We start from the raw sequence: 19960 nt of genomic DNA, 5'->3' as shown, positions 1-19960 counted from the left end.
TAGAGTAGAAGTTATACGTTGTATCATGCAGATTTGTAAATCGTTCAGGCACTACGTACATAAGTCTGGATCATGTTCATTCTGCCATTCCTCATCGTTCCGATGTATCTGGGAATGTCAATTTTTCCTGTGTTCTTGCCATGAATAAGCAATTCGTTTAAACCGATAAAAGTACCAGTCCTTCCAATGCCAGCACTGTAAAATTAAGTTATAGGGTGCATTCCTCTTCGTTGGATTTCCAGCCAAATTGTCTATCAGCGTTGCGAGATTAACATCTATAAAATGTCTAAACTAGTTGATGAAGGAATTAATAGGGACATTGAAGGGATCACTGTCATAATATCGTATCAAAATATATTTTAAAAAAACTGTAATAATATGTTTTTTTTAACTTTTTTAACTTTTTTATTTTAATTAGAGACGTCTCAAAAAACCGATGAGACCTGCTACTTGAATATGACTGATTTTGTTTATAGAAAAAAATAACCAATGCTGCTAGCGGTAAATTCAAAACCTCCGGTAACTGAACGTTTTAAAAATATATGAAATTGCGTTTTGTAAACAAGGCCTGAGATACCATGACATTATTAAATATACACCACAAGTCTGTCGTAACTAACCTCTGAGCATAAGAAAAGTAAGAGCCCCGATTATTACTTAAAATTCTTCTAAACCTATTGTTACCACTATATTTAACTATAAGCAACACTTGTATTTAGATTATCTTCGAATAACTTCAGTATGTCCCTTGTATACACCAACATGTAGTAAACTGGCAATCTACATAATATAAAACTGCTAGTATTTTGATGAGGCTGCAAAGTATATACAGACACATACATGTTTTAAGAATTCCAAGGTCCTCATTTTATTCATATTCGTTGGAAAATGGTACCATGCAAGATATAAAACCAGAACACTCTGGATAATACACACACATTTCAGTTGGGTGATGTTAGGTCTATCATTCTAGACAATATAGCGGCTTGAAATCCAAACTGGAAACCCAACGTAAATTTGTATTTCTTGACCCAGCCGTTCGAGCCACACTCGATGCTCTGCATGAGATTAGTTTGAATCAATATCGTTAAAATAGCATAATTAAATTAATTCCTGTAAACACTATTGCATATACTGCTTAAACAAGAAGCCAATGACCTTAGCGGTCACCTGATATATAATTATATAGGTAGTAGTAGCTCAATTTCATTGTTGAGATGTAATGTGGAAATCCACATGTAAACGAAGTGAAATACAATGGTCATATAACCAAAGGATAACAATTTTAAAAACTATTTAAATAAATTATTTTGCTTCAGTGAAAAAAAAAATATTTATTGTTTTTTAAGCCTATTTTTCCTTTTTGGACAATCCCTGGGATAGGTATGGATCTTACTTTCTGATACTATTTGATTTCAGTTTCTTTATAACTATTCCAACCAGACTTAATTCCTGCTGAGAAGGGACAAGATATGTAGTCAGAAGAGTTAGTTCCCTATATAAGCCAATGAGAACAAATGAGCAAAGGGTAATAAAACTAACAATTTATATAATGCACTAATAAGGGCATTTCCATCCATAAAAAAAACTTGATTCTTGTACATCTGAGTGCAGAAATAGTTTAAATATGAAAGATTTCCCCCTTTTTGGTTCACCCCTCCATCTCCTGTGGCAAGGCCAGAATTTTTTATACCGTCTAGTAGCCATCTTGTACCCTAAACATGTTGTTTACCGGGTACCTATATAAACTATAGTAAACTTACTCTTTCCCAAAGTGAGAATGGTTGACCAGGAGTGATGCAATTTACAATTTAGCTAATGCACCTGAGGACCTTTCTATCCAAGAAGAGTATGTGTTTGTAAAACATCCGAGTCTGATGAAGAAGTATTTTTTTTTAACCTTTAACCATTTCCCCCCATTATGGCACAATCACTCAAGCCCCTGGGCATCGGGCAGGATCTTATTTTCTCATACCATCTAATTACCATCTGGCATCATAATCATTCCAACCAGGTTTGAATGATTTCCTGCTGAAAATGGACAAAATATATCCTAAAATGGGATTTCCCTTTATAAACTGTAGTACACTTTTACCCCTCCCCAATGGAGAACTGATGGGCCGGGGTTAATGCAATTTACAATCTAATTAAAATCCCTGATGAACTTCCCATTCATGCAGAGAAATAATCTGTACTATCTCTGAATCTGACGGATCTGGCCCCTGGGATTGGGACAGGAATTCCAATTTTATAATCTAATACTGTCTTGCTCTAAGAAATGATTTTCATCAAGTAGGAATAACTTCCTACGGAAAATTGACAACATATACCCAAAAATGTTATTTCCCTAAATACACCATAGTAGACTCCACCCCCTCCCCAACAGGGAACAGTTGTTCCGGGGGTACTGAAATTTATAATTTAAATAAAATCCCGAATTATTGTTTCATCCATGCAGATAAATAGACTAGAACATCTGGGTATGGAGAAGAAGAGTTTTGAAATATTTGTTATTTTTTTCCTTTGGGGCCCTGCTTTGGCACCTATGGATAGGATAGGAGTCCCAATTTCACCGTTTTGTAGTCCACTGTTTATCGAGCAGAAATCATCAAACTGTAAAAAAATGTACGAACGACGGGTAACGATGGACGAAAACAATCATATTAGGTCACTTGAGCAAAGCTCAGGTGACCTAAAAAGGGAGACATGTTCAACAGTACTACTTAAAAATATTACAAATTTTGATCAATAAATCGTAGCTTTTCAGGCGTATGTATACCAATCTTTACGTTTGATGGAGAGTTTTATCGAAGTGCTGTTGGCGTAGCCATTGGGACAGACTGAGCACCACCGTTGACTGACTTATTTATTCTTTCATACGAGGTTTATTTATAGAAAATATTGACATCATGAATTTAAAAACAGGAACGTTACCGATCCGACTACATCAGTCGCTTACCTTGATGTTTAATCTAGACATGATGCTGCCGAAGGCTTGCTACTACATTTATAAGATATTGAGTATACGTTAGACATTTTACTATTTTAACTTTCCATTCCTATGAAGTTATAATCACAGGACCATTTTCCTTGCTACGGTGCTTACATTTTGATATTCACGAGCTTGAAATGATAATCGGAATGTCCATAATAAATGTCAAATTTTGAAAGACGAATAGAACAATGTTTTGAGAGATGTTTGATATGCAAAAGTAGGGATTTTACGTCATAATGTTTCATAACGTCATCACTTTCTGTGTTGTCATATTAACATAAATATGCAGTTTCCCTGTTGCACCATCTAAATAGGGCAAAGGGCTTGTGGACTTTATAAGCGACACAATGAAACTAAGATTGGTACCTGCAGTGTACAATCATCTCTCCCGTCAGTTGTGTTTTGTATGACGTCACACGGCGGTCGAAGAGGACGAGCTCCAACGAGTCCGGAGTTCCATGGTCAGGCCATTTAGTAAAATGAAACTGATGGACCATACGCTCTTCTTTTGTCTACAGTGAGGATCATCGGGTGCATTAGAGACAGTAATGATCAGCTCACTAATGCTTATCACTTGCAATATGAAGAATAAACAATAAAATTTCAAGTTGGTTACATAATGATTTAAAGTGAAATCAATACCTTTTTATGGACCATTGAAATATCACGGATGACATAGAAGGCATAGGTCATCTCTCTGTCAAGTTTGAGCTCAAATGTCTGTGTAGCAAGTGATTCTCCTTCATCAGGCCAGTATTTGTGACATTTTACCTGTAGAAATAACCAAAGCGAGTTTGAAATGGATATACAAAATTGTACTTACAAGCAGGAGAAAAAAAAATATTCACAAACCATTCTCATCTGTTTCTTTTTCTTTTATTTACTTTTACTTTTCGGGCATTATCTAGTATACTAGAAAAACATAATATACACTAGCATAACCAAATACATACATTGCGACCCTCTTGAAGGTTTGTCAACATAACAATCTTCCCAGAATTCACCTGCCACACCATCCTCCAAAAGTCGTCCAGAGTGTTTTTCTTCGGGCCTTTGTACAGCAGTATGTATAAATTGGAACGAAATTACAATTATTATTGGACAAACAGTTACATAATGGCAATGCATTAATAAAGCTAATACTATACATAACGGATTGTCCCCCTTTGATCAGAAGAGGCTTTTGATTTATTTGTGTTCGGTTTGTCGCTATATATTGTAGTTTAAACATTTTTTTGTTGGAAGGTTTTAATAACATAAAAAATGCTTTCAAACGTATGGTATAATACCTTGACTGGCAATGTACGCTTTTTCGTTTCCAATTCCCTGTAATAGATCAATATAATATATTATTGTTATTAATATTACATGGGTACAACTTATTATACACTGTGTAAATATAGTAAATGACAAATTAAATGTTTGTTTTTTTTTATTTTGGAAAAAAAATGTCGTAATTCAAGTTAAATGTTACGTTTATTTGTATATCCTGTGTAGATGAATTTGTCACTTGTAACCATATTGGTTATCTTATAGTTGTCAATAGCATGGTGTCGAACACATAACAAACGAAAACAACAATAATCTTAACAAAACTACCAGAATTGCTTTTATATGTATGCTACAATCAATATAAGACAGCTCGATTTCGCGACCGACATACTTACATCGATATAATTTGCGTTGATGTAGCTTGTATCGACATCCTTGCCTTTTGCATCTAGTACGATTCTGGAATGGTCATCTGCAATATAGTTATATACTAACATGTAAACAGATGTGTGATAAACAAAATATGTGTGAATTCATTAAGTGTTCTTTATACAGTAAATCGTCATATATTTCTTGTTATGTTTATGTAGTTAAACTGATTAAGATAATAACTCTGTTATTGTAAAGAGTATTGCTGTGGTACAGAAATAGACAATTTCTTACACGGGAAGGTTGTCTTGAATCTGTTCTTTGGTGTGTTTGATGTCTTTTTGCCAGCCTCGTGCGGATATACTGCTCCCCATGGAAACGTCTAAAAGCAATGTATTTATTAAGTAAAATATCATCATATGTAGGAACAAAATCAAGGAATGTCTTTTTGCTTAATACCAGTAGAAATAGTGTGTTTTCACGGTATTGAAGAATCAACCTCAAGAACATCTAAAGATACGTCTAATTCCTTCCTTATGTAATGATTTGCTACATGTATTAGTGCTGCTCGACATTGTTGTTTTATATATCATCAATGAATGATGTACACATGCATTCAAACCTGAAATTCGTCTTGAAATGCTGCCGCTTTATTTTCCATCTTGCTATCGATGATAGACCGTAGTTCATGAATAGGGACACCAGTGACGTCAACGTTGTTATACACGACGTCATCATCAGTTTGTGGGTCAATGTCGTGTACGTTCACGTAAACCTGTCTGTCTTCACTTGTAGTATCTTTAATATCAAGCATATGTATTAAAGAAAAACTGGATACTTTCGAAAAGTTTTTTTTATCAAATATAAACAAGTATCTTACGTACATATGTATATGTACCCGTTTATTTTTATTATCAATATTTATTTTACGTATAATACACATCTTTCCGCTTCTGGTATTAAACATGAAAGTGTAAATCAAACACGCCAGTATGACGCTAATAGTCCTCTCTTCCGTAGCTACAACAAAATATATCTGTGTTGTATCCTGCAGACGCTGTATACAGGAATACGCTGATATATGGAATACGACTGTGACTTATAATCAAAAGTCAAAATGTATTGCTAATGCTGCAATACTAAAATACTATTTGACCCAGTCAAATGTTATCCTCCACATTTACATAAAGAAAAAGTGATGCAAATAACACAATACCTAATTATGACATTACTAAGTGGTAACCTATATGTACAACATTTACCTCCACTATTTGTTTGCGTGTCTGACGTTTCAAACGGGATTGGTAATGACTCTACATTTCCAAACGCCTTGCCTCTGCCTTCAAGGTGATTTTCTTGTTTGTGTTTTGGTAATCGCTTCCTAAAGATACAGGCATGAAACAAATTCGAAATGTTAATAATCAAACAATATTAAAACATCATCTGCCAAGTTTCACAATACAATTAACGTGAGTGCATACCTTCTAAGGACGATGACAGTTGCTATAACAACAAGAACAATCACAACCACTGCTCCAACACCAGCCCCAGCGTACGTTCCTGTTTGGTCGTCTGAGACTGACATCAACTTTTCTGAAATGAACACAATTGTGCTGATAACTCCTTCTCGTTCAATTGATATGTAATATATTTGACAGATTCCATTATGGTTTCGTCATTTTCATATTATGTTTTTTTAAATAAAATCTACATAAACTGAGTGAAATATCATCAGTTATTTGTTTTATAAATAAAAAAGGAAACAACATAAAATCAAAATACTTGTAGTGCACTTCTCTCCTTCCCATCTATTTTTACACCCGCATGTCCCGTGTGTCATGTCGCTACATAAGCATTGTCCGTCAGACCTTCTGCATGAAACAGCACTGCACTGCCCACATTTCTCTTCACAGTTGAGTCCAAAATATCCATTCGTACAAGCTAATAACACAAATTGAAGTAGTGTAATTGCAAACAGAAATGAATTCGGGTATCACATGTTATTATAAAAACATCTTTATTAGAATGGATTAAAATAAGATGTGTGAAGCTTTTAGAAATAATCTATTGAAGTAGAAATGAAATATTAAATGATGAAGATCTTTCAGGTGAAACATTTTGATTATAATTGACGATAAGGAAATGAAGCAATATGCACATGATTCATTGTCTTTTTACAATGATAGTACGTAATTTGAATCTTACACAAACTATCTTTTCTATGCATGATTAATAGCTAAGCCATACTTTGACAAAATGTTAATGATATGTAAACTGTACCTATGCACGTTCCGTTGTTCTGTTGGCATTCACAATGACCAGAACATGACATATTACAATTTAGTCCAAAGAAACCAGGTTCACATGCTACAATACAAATAGTTCATATTTACACAAACGACTCCTTTTGTGCATTACACCTAATGCCAACTCAAATGGGGTAACGTTATTATGTTCTAATGTAAATTAAGTTTACTAACCCTCATTATTTCAGCCCGATTGACTGAATATCCGATCATTGATCAAAACAATTAATATTAAAAGTTGCCCCGTACAATCCAATTTTGAATATCAATATCAATTTGTTATTAAGATTGTTATGCCTTTAGATTAAACAGAAATGTTTTGAGTAGATACATTAAACAAGTTTGAATTGTAATGGGGACCATAATAGAAGTCGTCCCCTAAACAAACCCTGTTGTCACAAATGATACATAAGATGGACTTTCCAATGCCATAATGCACTAACATAATAATGCTTGGCAAAATAAAAAGAGAAGGATAATTCACGTCTCCTTGGCCTCAACACATGTATATGTCAAACAATTATAGGCCACAGCGACCATGTTTCATAACCGATCGGAACATGAGACTGTTAACACATACAACGAACTTAACGTACCCTTATCTATTACCAAAACATGAAATGATCGGCAAATAGAAAAACTGACTCTGTTTGCAAGCATCATTGTACCTGAACAATCCCCGCTACTTCTGGCACATAGCGAGTCTCGACAGTTTGCCGGACAAATCTGCTTACAGTCAATGCCATAAATATCGGGTGCACATTCTAAAACACAATTAAACAAATACATGTATTGTCGTCTACTTGCAGTAATGTTTACATAAGATTTGTATCATGGCAATTATATTTGCCTTGCTGTAGGCTGTGTAATAAAATACGTCTTTTTATTATTTGATTTATGGAATTTGTGTGTTAATAATGTACATTTAAAGTATCCTCTTCACGTATGAAATCAAGTTTCTAACTGCGATATAGTTTTGCTATACCCCAAAATTACTTACTCTGTCTGTTTTACTATGCCAAAAATGTAATATTCAACACGCTACAAAACATTATCTCATGCAGTCACGTATCAACGATAAATGAACTGAGAATATCTATACGCAAGATCATAATGATATCTTTCTGAACACATTACAGCCGTCTCAAAAATAATTTATCTTGTTAAACAAAATTCGGGATTAAAGGACTAACAATGCTTTTGAGATATCGGTGATTGCTTTCGTTAAAAACGTTTCGTTATGAGTTTACACCATGTATGATCACCATTGTCCCAATTGTATTGTTATACATACACACTTAAAACGTATACTTACCGGTAATGCAGCAAAACCTAGATGTTACAGTAGTCAATGCAATAAAGGATAGATATCCTTATATTTATAATTAATGTTTTTTTTATGTGTAACCAGCCATTTCACGTTTCAAACTATCAAATAGGAAAACTATAATTTTATAATTTGAATTCTGTCAATGACCTATCATGTCACTATACCTGTACATAACCCACTGGTTTGATTACATTTATCCCCTTTACAATTGGACGGGCAGCTTGTGTTGCAGGTATCACCATAATAGCCAGGTCTGCATGCTTAAATAAAAATAACATCAGCAGTCATTTGAGACTTAATACATACATTGTTCACTTTACACTACAAAAAATGATAGGTTAGGTATATATTCAAACAAGAATTTCAAGAAAACTCAGGTTTGAATAAAACATAAATACGAGTTTACAAGTACATTTGTATCTCTTGTCATGATAGGAATACCTAGGGGTGGGGAAATTGGCAGGTGTGAATAAGGATGCAGAGCGGAGTAGAACAGGGTAATTGGAAGCAAAGTGGGTTATAGAAATACATATTTTCTTGCTATTGTCCTATAACTTGGTAATAGTTTATGAAAGATAAAACGCTAGTACGGAATGCAAATTTATGTGAAAGATCAAAAAAGAATTATAACAATCATCTGTTAAATTTAAGCACAACATTTACGTTCAAAACCTTTAAATATCCATGAATTGCGCTAAAAGCAATCATGCATCACCGAAAGGGCTCCACATTAGACGCATCTACGAGAGGCATTTGGATAAATCATGTCACGTTTTTCCCCGTATATATTCAGGTTAGCCGTTTCCATAATCTATATATATGTTGTAGGTATACTTATCTCAATGATGTATGGAGTTTTAGAGTATTACGCACATATATGCAGTGTACAAATTGAAGAAACGTTAAACCAGCAAATTCCTGATGAATGATTTCAAACTACATTTCTATTCAAAAATGGTAATAACATATTAAAGAGAGTTATTGAAAAACATCGGTTTAATTTTTTTAAACCAGTTCGATTTTAGGATATTTTAATCTACCCTCCCCTAAATATAATACTAACAAAGCATTTTATGATTCAAAGTTAGATAGTCATCCCTAACAATGGCTGAAAGAAACAGAGCTTAACATGCGAGTACGTCTATTTCCACTATCATATGGTTTTGAAATTTAAGTAGTAATGGAAGGTATTTTCAACTTTAATTCATTTATATAATACCCATTCACAAAGCAGCAAGACAGCGGCAACTTAACCCTATTATTCTGATAGATTATTTTTCCATATTAACTGAAAGTTGGAAGTTTTGATGGTATAGAGGATGTCTAAATACGCTTTGATGGACTGTAATTAATGAGTGGGCTTTTAACTCTTTAACGATTTTCTCTATTGCAATTTAAATTCACCAATACAAAAATAAACAACCATATACTGACAATAGGATTTTATTGACAATTGAAGCATCCGTTTTAACTTAGGAAAATAGATTATGAGATATATTGAAATATTAGTCATCAGTGCGTAGATCAGGTGTTCTTTTTAAATACTTACGACTACAGTTTCCGGATACTTTGTCACAGACATGATTGGTACAACCAACAGAGCAGACATCACAGGACGATCCGAAGAATCCATCCTCACAGTCTGGCCAATGCAAAAGGAAAATCAACTTTATTTAGTTCCATATTGACATTTCAACAACATATCAATATACAAAACGAACATATCATATATAGAACAACCATGTATTGTATGCATGTCAAACATATACATAATAAGTATCCTCTTGTTTTTTAACGTAATACTTTCTCAATTTGATGTTATTCATTTTTTTTTTTCATTTTGATGATCGATAAATATACAATCATCAAATTATGCTGTTACATTGTTTGCGTACTTCTACCGGCATTTGTTTTTATGTCATACTATTATTCTGCTGTCTTTCTACATATGTTATCATGTTCTAAAGTACCTATCTTGATTGGCAAAGATAATGTTAATTCTAACAAAAACGGCATAAGGTAATAGCTGTGCAGGTTTCAGCTATATATGTTTTTCCCTCGGTTGTAGGGCTGCAAATTATACACCATTAATATAATTTGAACATCTTTTTAATTTTCATTTAGTAGACATTATAAACAAATCAATATCGGATCTTTAACAGTAACGTGAAGTTATTTGTATGCACAATTGTTCTTTATTGTCTATGTTAACATGACAAATACAATATATGAAAAATAAATGCTTTCTAACTAATCCTTATATACATGTAACACATTTATATACATATTTTTCATACTTTCCACTGATGCATACCTTCACACTCTCCATTGATTTGCATACATTGGTTGCCTTTACAGTTGAACAGGCAAGACTGATTGCAATTGCTGCCATAATACCCGGGAGTACACGCTTTCATGGAAAATCATAAAGAACAAGTAAGAATCCAAAACAAAGGTAAGAAGCTATATTTTCATTTTCTTCGTTTTAGGTCTTTAATTGTCACTGGAAATGTGATTGCATTCAATGGTGCTCGATACATGTACATTTTAAAATTTGTTTATTGTGAACCGAATCTATCCAAGTTATAATAAAATAATGTTATGTAACATGGCATCATTAAGTTGATAAATATATATCAGCAACAAATACCTCCGAAGTGATATCATTTTAAAACCAGAACGAATTTGTGTTCCCACAAAGAATGCATTATATTTATTTCATGACAAGAATTTTAATTAACACAAAATGTAAAAAGAAAATATGAATTCCATATCAATGATGATTTAAACTAAAGTATATCGAATCAAACGCCTTATTTAGTCGTTAGCTTACAGTTCTATTTTATTTAGTAGCAGAGGTATTTGTTAGTCGTTGGCTTACATTAAAAGTTCTAGTTTTATTTTGTGTATTGCCCGTTCATTTAACAGAATATGAAGGAATATTATAATATTGTATATCGTCAACTCTAAGGAAATGAAGCAATGTAGGGATTTCTTGTCTGACTCCCCATAAAACAACTTTATCTCCATACATTTGACTTTAGTGACCTTGAACGAAAGACAACTCCATCAACGTTTACAAAACTGAATTCCATTCACATGAACAACATACTTGCTAAATGTCCAGACACATGGACCTTTGGTTACGAAGAACAAAAAGGAAAAGGAAAAGAGGAAAAAAGCTATGTTTTTTTGTTTTTTTTTAATCAAACGTGTTATTTGACAAATTTACCGGTTATCAAATTTTTGGATTCCTAATGCTGACAGATTTTATTGGTAGCTAACTTTTAAGCAAAGTATGGTAAATAGACTCGTTTTAGAACTATGTAAATGAACGTGTCAGAAATGGATATGTTTTTAATTCGTAATAAAATTTCAAATACTTTTCTGCTTTAACATCAATAAATAGAGGAATTCGTTCTTGCCATCGTGTAATATTCGGTATCAAAATAACAGTTTGAATATGTTGCACACGATAATGATTTAATTTTATATCAATTATGTCATTTAAATGCTTTAGGAGGACTTGTTTTACCGTACCTTGAATACCCACTCATGTGTAAGTCAATGAGGTCACGTTTGTCATAAACTTCATTCTGAAACTATGTAACTGTTCCTGATTTAAGCTTCATATATCCATACCTTAATGTATTTATCTTGTTTCAAAATTCCAAGCGGGGGTCGATGCTAATGTTAAATCTCCAATGGCGTTGACCCTAGCATTATAACTATATGATTGTACTTCTGTTACTTCGTCAATAATCTCACATATCACCTTACCTGTACATAACCCACTCGTCTGATTACATGTATCCCCTTTACAATTGGACGGGCAGCTTGTGTTGCAGAAATCACCATAATATCCAGGTTTGCATGCTTACATAAAACAGAGCACCAGCAGTCATTTGAGACTTAATACATACGTCGTTCACTTTACTTTACCAAAAAAAAGAAACGCAGGCTTGAATATAACATAAATACGATTTTACAAAAGTCTCTCTTCATATACAAATACAATTGTATCGTATCTATCTTCAAGTACATTTAGAAGTCAAGTCAAGCATATGAAATGTGTATCAAAAATTCAAATTCATTACTTTGAGCATACAAAACGAAAATATAAATACATCTGATTCGATTTGTAGAAATGTCTTACAATTACATCAAACAATTTTTCTGCTCAACTTTCAATAACAAAGTCACCATACCTGTACATTTTCCTTCATTTTGTGTGCATGTGTTGTTTTCACAATTAGAGAAACATAACCGATCACACTTCACCCCAAAGAAGCCGTTGAAGCAAGCTGAAAGTACAAAAATATGTGAAGCTAAACTTCTGTTTTTAATTTCAATTGTTTCCATCTGCGATATATTGATCACGAAAATATTGTTAAGATTTTACCCAAGCTTGAGTGTATACACTTGTTTTGGTGTGGGGAGGCAGGCAGGGGTATAGTAAGATGTGTACAGGGATGCAGAGCGGATACGGACAGCGTTATGGGAAGCAAAGCAGATCATAGGAACAGTTACTTTCTTGCTATTTTTTCACATCTTCTATAATCGTCCTATTTGATACCAACTACTTTTACACAAACAATACACGTTTTAAACGTGTCGCAACGTTTGGAGACCAACGTAAACAGTTGTTAAGCTATTACTGAGTGAGATATTTGTATTATGTACATGTACAACGATGAGAGAGAAAATGTATATTTTTATGTCACTCGACAAAATAAGAGTTTGATATCACAGATTTCCAAACTGATTAATCTTATTGCAGTTATTGTCCTAAAGCTTGGTAATATTGTATGGAAGTAAAACATTAGTATTGCATGCAAACTTATATGAAAGATAGGAAATAATTATAACCAATCATCTGATTAATATGTATGTAAACATTACGTTTGTAAACCTTTAAATATCCATGAATTGCGCTCAAAGCAGCCATGGATCATGGAAAGGGCTCCACATTAGACGCATCTTACGACATGCATTTGGATAAATCATGTCACTTTTTCTCTCTACCTATGCAGGTTAGCCGTTTCCATAGTCTTTGCATATCCTAGACATAGTTTTCTCAAACATCCATAGAGTTTTAGAGCATAATGCACATATACGTATGCAGTGTACATATAGATGAAGCGTGTCTAAATAAGCTTTGATTGACTGTAGTTAATAAATGGGCTTCTTATAATGATTTTTTTGTCCATGCATGCTTTAATTTAAGCATTAACAATAATCTGGTATCAGCGACAGTGTTATATATCTTATATACTCTCTTAAACAGCTAAATGTTTTTTTTCTTTATTGCAATATAAACAATATAATATAAGTTAAGAATCCTCATTTTTTCCAACGCAATGTCACCTCAATATGATGTAATTCATTTTCATTTTGATGATCGAGATATATACCATCACCAAATCATAATCGGACCTGGTATTTAACAACCATGTTGTAAAGTTTTTATAAAGTTATATAATTTCCTAACTAATCCTTAAATAAAAAATTGTCTACACGTTGTTTTTCATACTTTTCAGTGATACATACCTTCACACTCTCCATTGCTTTGCATACATCGGTTGTCTTTACAGTTGAACGGACAAGTCTGATTACAACGGCTTCCATAATACCCGGAAGTACACGCTTTCATGGAAAATCACAAAGAACAAGTCAGAATTCGAAAATGATTTTAAAATTCTGTACGGATATTTTATATAATACGTGGAAATGTATATTGAAGACTGCTTATCATACGTTGATTACTTGAAAAAGAAAATGTTATAATGAGCATGATGTTTTATTGTTAGCATGATAAGACATATCACTGCACCGAACGCCTATACGACGTCAAAGCAAAGACAATGCACAGTATGTTGAATCAAGGTATGATGACGACCTTCACTCTTTGTTTATACTTAAATTGAGGTTTATCACAACGGTTCTCATGAATAGAAAAAAATAATGATAAACTGATTTGTTTTCTCTCGTTCAACAGGCAAATGGCATGTTGTATTTTTTTTCCAGTATTAATATCTTAAGATATATGTAATTACATGCACATCCTCCGGTCACTGGATCACACAGACTTTTGGCACATCCCACATCACAATCTGAATCACAATTACCATCACCATATTTCCCAAGCGGACAACCTGAAATATATTAGCATACGAGTTCGGACATAAGCCCATCTGTTATCATTTTGAGAAATAATAAACTATATAATTAACCAAATTTTATTGTTCTACCATTGGTCAAATACCTTGGATGTACACATTTCTGTATATGTTACAAATTCCAAAACGTTATTATGATGCAAAAAAATGTATACTAACTTTTTTATTGCAACATCATTCACTGATTTGTAGACATACACAACTTAACAAATGCCAAAGATGATTATTGAAATGGAAGACACTTATCCTGTAACTGAACAAAAAATAAATAAAAAAAATGAACAGATACTTTAAGATGTTGTTATGGTTAACCATTTTTCTCAGATAGGGATTCATGAATATTCATTTATGTCTAAAATACAACTTTTGAAAGTTTCATTATCCCTCAATATTCTCTACTAGTGTGAATACATTTTTTTAAGATTAAATATGTCCGTTACGTACCGTACACTTCTACCTCACAAAGCTCCAGAATAGCGTTATCAGAGTACCACGATATACCTCCTGACCGTCTGTCGCTGTATATCGTCAGGTACTGGGCGCTACCTGTACATGGGATCTTTGGAGTCAATGACAACGCAGCCGACGTTGATGTTGTGTCTTTATGGCAAAGGGAACCGTTCCGCCAATCAGACGTGTTCGACTGGTGTATTTGATAGCCACCAAATCGTTGTCGTTGCAGATAATCTTGATTTTCATCTAAATTTGATAAACAAGATTTTCCGCTAGAGCTTATGCTCATACAGTTGGGAGCAAACTTAACTTGGTAGCGTAGTGCACTGGAGTTAACAAGAAACGTGAACTCCAGTTCACTAGCTTGTGCACTGGAGTTAACACTGAAGTAAACTGGAGTTCACATAAATGAGTTCGCATTGATGTGCACTGGAGTTAACTATAGTTCACAAGTTACTTTTCTTTTTATTTTATATCTGGCCTTTGGATCAGTTTATACATACAACGATTTTCTCCCCTCCTGCCTGCTCTATAAATAGATAAATATATAAAAGATTAGATGTTACATATTCATATACTTAAAATTATTTAAGCACTATCCTGTTATAAAAAAAACATAATGACTATAGAGCGTGATACCCTATTGAAATATTACAACATGCAGACTTCGATCCATGGTACATGTATTGGTTCAAAGTTTATAATACTTTTTCTTAAAGACGTAATCACCATTGAAGTTTCTTTATAGTTATAACAGTGATTCGTCTACATTAATCTTTGTTTTTTTGTATGATTATTTTGGGAAAAAAAGTAAAGCTTATGTAGGTAACTACATGTACTGTGAATAAGAACCAATACTATGAATATATGTATTATCTCATTCATATTGGGTAACAATTAACTGTAGTTACAGGAATGCAGATCTGAATTCCAACAAAACATTTATTCAGAAACAATTTAAGAATATGTAGGTATCCAAATTGACATTTCTACAGGTAAATTTAACATGTCTGATCCCTATAGCTAGCACAGGAAAAACTAGGGTTGAAATGCCCGGAGGTGTGTGTATTACACATGGTATAGGGTATAATGTCAAATTCCATTTACCTCCTGATCAGAACCCAAGGGAAAAATATGAGTAGAACGTATATATGGGGGAGGGGAGAGGGAGAACCGTTTACACACCAGCGGTATAAATTCTCTCTCTCTCTCTAATATTGATACAAGGAAATGGGAATTTTTCTAGTACGGAATTAGATGATCTCTAAGTCTGTGTTTCTAGTAAGAAAAAATGTTTAACAACATGTTCACAATAAAAAAAGATATAAGAATAAACTTAAAAATGTCTACAAAAATCAAACTTGTATTATCCAATCAAAATAAACACCTAATAGTATTGTCAGATCACCTAACCAAAGAGTAGATGATTTATGCATAAAGAATACCATAGTAGTATATATATGTAATTATCTTTTAAAACATGATTAATTAACTATAAATGATAGCTGCTCCAAGTCCTTGGATCATTTTTTTAAAGAACAGATTTGAGTGTGTTTTCAAAAAAGTACTAACATTGCTTTACTGATTTCATCTTCTTGTAATCCTTCCTGATTTTTTTTTTTTTTTTTTTTTAATTTAAATTCCTAGTAGACCTTCTAGTTCTTTAATTTTAACATGTGTGCCCTGTATTTATTATAGACTACTGAACGTACAGGTACAAAAGGCTATATCATGGTTCAGTGACCCATTAGTTGATGCTGGAGTGTGTTATCATTTAGTGTTGACTATTTATGTAACGCTCAGTTTGTAAACCAGTCACTATTTTAAAATTGAATTGTACCTGAGGCTGTTATTTCCACACAAAGGGACAGCCACATTATCTTACCTGTAACAAAGTACTGATTTACCTGTGTATATCTACTGAACAGACAATTGACTGGATTAATTGACAGGATAAATTGCCTTTTCTCAAGGTGTTAAGATTAGGTTCAGCCCAGCAAAATCCCATGTGACCACAGGTGAATGGTCAGTGGGTGGTCATTGTTATATAGTCTCAGGTATATAGCATATTGAAAATATAAATATGTGTCAAGGGCTGATTACATAACCCTGGCAACCATCGTTAAATATGCCACTGAAGTAAAGTTGTAACTGTATGATTACAATTTGAGGCTCACTGTGGAACTGAATTTATTTGATTTTTCATTAGTATAAATCGATCAACTTATTTCAATGTTTTACATATATATATAACTTTATCTACAGGTTCCCGCGCCCTGCAACCATGAAATATTTTTACAAGTGGCAATTTATTACTGTATCACCAGGCCAGCTGTATACCTGCTACGTTGGTGTGGGGAACACAGTAGACCCAGGGGAGGGGGTGGTGGTTAGGGGATGTATTTCCTTATTCAACTATCAGCATATACATGTCCATGTTCCTGACGTGTATACAAAGTAATCAAAATGTGACTAGCTCATACTTTTTCTTCATTTTCCTATAAGAAGGCAACTTGGAATTAACAAGCTTAAATTAGTTACACATCTTTAGCTTGAATTTTACCTGTTATCACTACGAAGTGCACTAGATACCAAGTTACGTTTGCTCCTAGGTATTTACCGGACTATTTTATAACAGTTCTATAACAGGCGACCGATGCAGAAACATAATGAGGAATAAGGGATTTTCATTTGTTTTCTCTTTTTGGGATAAAACTTCTGCAGCATATATTTCTACGTTCGGTAGCGTAACACTTTTATTTCAGTTCCAACTCACTTTCGGACGCCCTACTTTACAACACTTCCCGTTTTGCCCTTATTATTAACTAGGTCTTTTTTATCTAGATAAAAAATATCTTTCTATCGGTAATGTTTCCAATCAGGTTATATATGAAACGTATTTTGAAAACCTCTGGTGTGGAGACGATTCATTAGTCAGAATGTCAACTTGATAGAAAGCATTACAAACAACATATTCAACCTGACATGCTTATTGTATACGTTATACGTCATTGTATATGCATTGCCTTTTGCTTTCTGTGTTATTATGTTAAATGATGTCAAGCTAGCCTGTGTTGTTTATACCATTGTCGGGGTAGGCCTAACGGGCCGTTTAGCCATTTATAGCTAAAAATAAAAGTCTTTATAAACTTAATTATGTAAAGATCGTTTTTGAATGTCAATAATCTCAACTCTGGGATCCACGACTTCGCAATAACCAGTGCCATATGAAGACGGGTGGGATGGGGTGGAGTTACATAAGACTTTCAAGACATGCAGTCAGACAACGCAGTACCGTCTAAAGCTCACGAATAACACGTAAAACCTTAAAAAGCAGAAGTGTGTTTTCTTGTTGAAAACAATATCAAAATATTTTATAACTCACCTCTGTAGTATATTTTGACGTATTCCATAACGATCAGTCCCTCTAGATATACTTGCCACCATGCCTCCGTTTCATCTGGATGCGTATGTGAGCAACATTTGTCTTTGTCGAATTTTTGTGTTCTACAGCCATCTACTGCCTTACCACTAAGGTATGCAGCACTGTGGTTTGAACTTTGAGTGGTGATTTTGACATTTGGCTTACGACTGGTGTTTACTGTAAAATAATGAATTATTATTGTATGTATTACTGATCTAAAGTATTAATCATTGTCACTATTCTCAGCATTGCAAGGTCATCCGTGTTTAAATGTGTTGATGGTAAAATAAAGTATTAAAAGACAGAAATGATGAGCAGAAATAATGGAGAACTGATATCAATAAAGGATAAAAGAAGTATCAAATAGGCCAACAAAATAGCTAGAAAAAGGAACCAGGACTTTGTTATTATAGTGATGATTTCCTTTTTTACTTATGTTTGACTTTTATTTGAAACAGCTAATAATAATTATCAAGATTTCTTCTCAGTTTTAAAATAAATGATACAATGCATATGCAGCTAATTGATATAATTTAAAAACAGCCATAAACGAACAAAAACAGTTATTACTTATGAAATATGATGATGTTAGTGCATATATACCCCATCAAAATGGCAGACTTGGTCGCTTCCACTAGACTAGGTATCAAACAGAGGTCAACGGTTAGAAATGTGGGATAATATGAACGTAACATGATAAAAGTAAATGTTCTTGTAGTGGTTATGAATTATAATTGTTACAATAGTGTAAGTTAGTTAATAAACCAGTGAGAAAAATGCATTGAATATGTACCGACAATTTCGTCTACATAAGAAAATCGCCTTAAAGAAGTCACAGACAATGCCCCAACAAAAACAAATCGCACAATAACAAAATAAATGAATAACGATAAGAGATAACAAAAGGCCCATCTGGTGTTAATCTCACACTTGTAACCTTAACAGTGATCTAAAATAAAGCTACATGTAAAATATCAGTATTTATTCAAAAGAACATGTTAAAAGATTTTAAAACGTTTTACCCCTGTGATATTGAAAGTCAAACAGGCTCATCAAACGGAACAAAATGAATAGCCCTTTATCATAAAAGCGACTATGCGCATGCTACATGTAACTTGCCAAATAACAACACCATAGACTTTTTGTTTTTTGAGATAAGGTCATTACACATTTATACATATTTGACCAAATTTGACTTTGAAAGTGGGTCAAAGTCATTCAAATGACTTGATAAACCTTTATTCAGACATGTTTCTTCCCAAATATCAGCATTCTATGCTTCAGGTTATTCAGAAGTGGTCGTTTAAAGATTTTAAAATAAATTTGGCTCCTGTGACCTTAACTAGAGGTCAAGGTTATTCATGTTAACAAATGTGGTAGGCGTTCATCCAAGCAAGCTACTAGCTAGATATCAGTATTCTAGGCCTGATGGTTATTCAGCAGAAGTCATTGAAGATTTTAAACAAATTGGACTCATGTGACCATAACTATGAGTCAAGGTCATTCATTTTAACAAACCCGGAAGCCCATCATCCTAGCATGCCACTGGCTAAATATTATCATCCTGGTCCTTCTGGTTACTCAGAAGAAGTCGTTAAGAGATTTTGAACACATTTGACCTCTGTGACTTTG

At 33.4% G+C, this 19960-nt stretch overlaps 1 protein-coding gene across 1 annotated transcript in view; it reads right to left on the bottom strand.

Annotated features, from left to right (window-relative positions):
• Nucleotides 1-44: 44 nt before the first annotated feature.
• LOC110454158 (multiple epidermal growth factor-like domains protein 10) overlaps nucleotides 45-19960 on the bottom strand; it is a 32267-nt gene continuing 12351 nt past the window's right edge. Inside the window, exons 3-24 of the mRNA XM_021503533.1 lie at nucleotides 18290-18505; nucleotides 14896-15150; nucleotides 14329-14427; nucleotides 13823-13918; nucleotides 12481-12576; nucleotides 12053-12148; nucleotides 10587-10682; nucleotides 9822-9914; nucleotides 8437-8532; nucleotides 7611-7706; nucleotides 6917-7003; nucleotides 6419-6577; nucleotides 6118-6229; nucleotides 5899-6017; nucleotides 5259-5434; nucleotides 4931-5018; nucleotides 4663-4739; nucleotides 4285-4321; nucleotides 3949-4046; nucleotides 3638-3766; nucleotides 3362-3507; nucleotides 45-195 (exon numbers count right to left, since the gene is read on the bottom strand). Of these exons, the coding sequence (XP_021359208.1) occupies nucleotides 45-195; nucleotides 3362-3507; nucleotides 3638-3766; nucleotides 3949-4046; nucleotides 4285-4321; nucleotides 4663-4739; nucleotides 4931-5018; nucleotides 5259-5434; nucleotides 5899-6017; nucleotides 6118-6229; nucleotides 6419-6577; nucleotides 6917-7003; nucleotides 7611-7706; nucleotides 8437-8532; nucleotides 9822-9914; nucleotides 10587-10682; nucleotides 12053-12148; nucleotides 12481-12576; nucleotides 13823-13918; nucleotides 14329-14427; nucleotides 14896-15150; nucleotides 18290-18505 (2618 nt within the window). The remainder of the gene's footprint in view (nucleotides 196-3361; nucleotides 3508-3637; nucleotides 3767-3948; nucleotides 4047-4284; nucleotides 4322-4662; nucleotides 4740-4930; nucleotides 5019-5258; nucleotides 5435-5898; nucleotides 6018-6117; nucleotides 6230-6418; nucleotides 6578-6916; nucleotides 7004-7610; nucleotides 7707-8436; nucleotides 8533-9821; nucleotides 9915-10586; nucleotides 10683-12052; nucleotides 12149-12480; nucleotides 12577-13822; nucleotides 13919-14328; nucleotides 14428-14895; nucleotides 15151-18289; nucleotides 18506-19960) is intronic.

Source organism: Mizuhopecten yessoensis, unplaced genomic scaffold, assembly GCF_002113885.1.
Source record: "Mizuhopecten yessoensis strain PY_sf001 unplaced genomic scaffold, ASM211388v2 scaffold7701, whole genome shotgun sequence".
Taxonomy (NCBI): domain Eukaryota; kingdom Metazoa; phylum Mollusca; class Bivalvia; order Pectinida; family Pectinidae; genus Mizuhopecten; species Mizuhopecten yessoensis.
The sequence above is the reverse complement of the archived record's forward strand: the minus strand, read 5'-3'. Positions and strand labels throughout refer to the sequence as shown.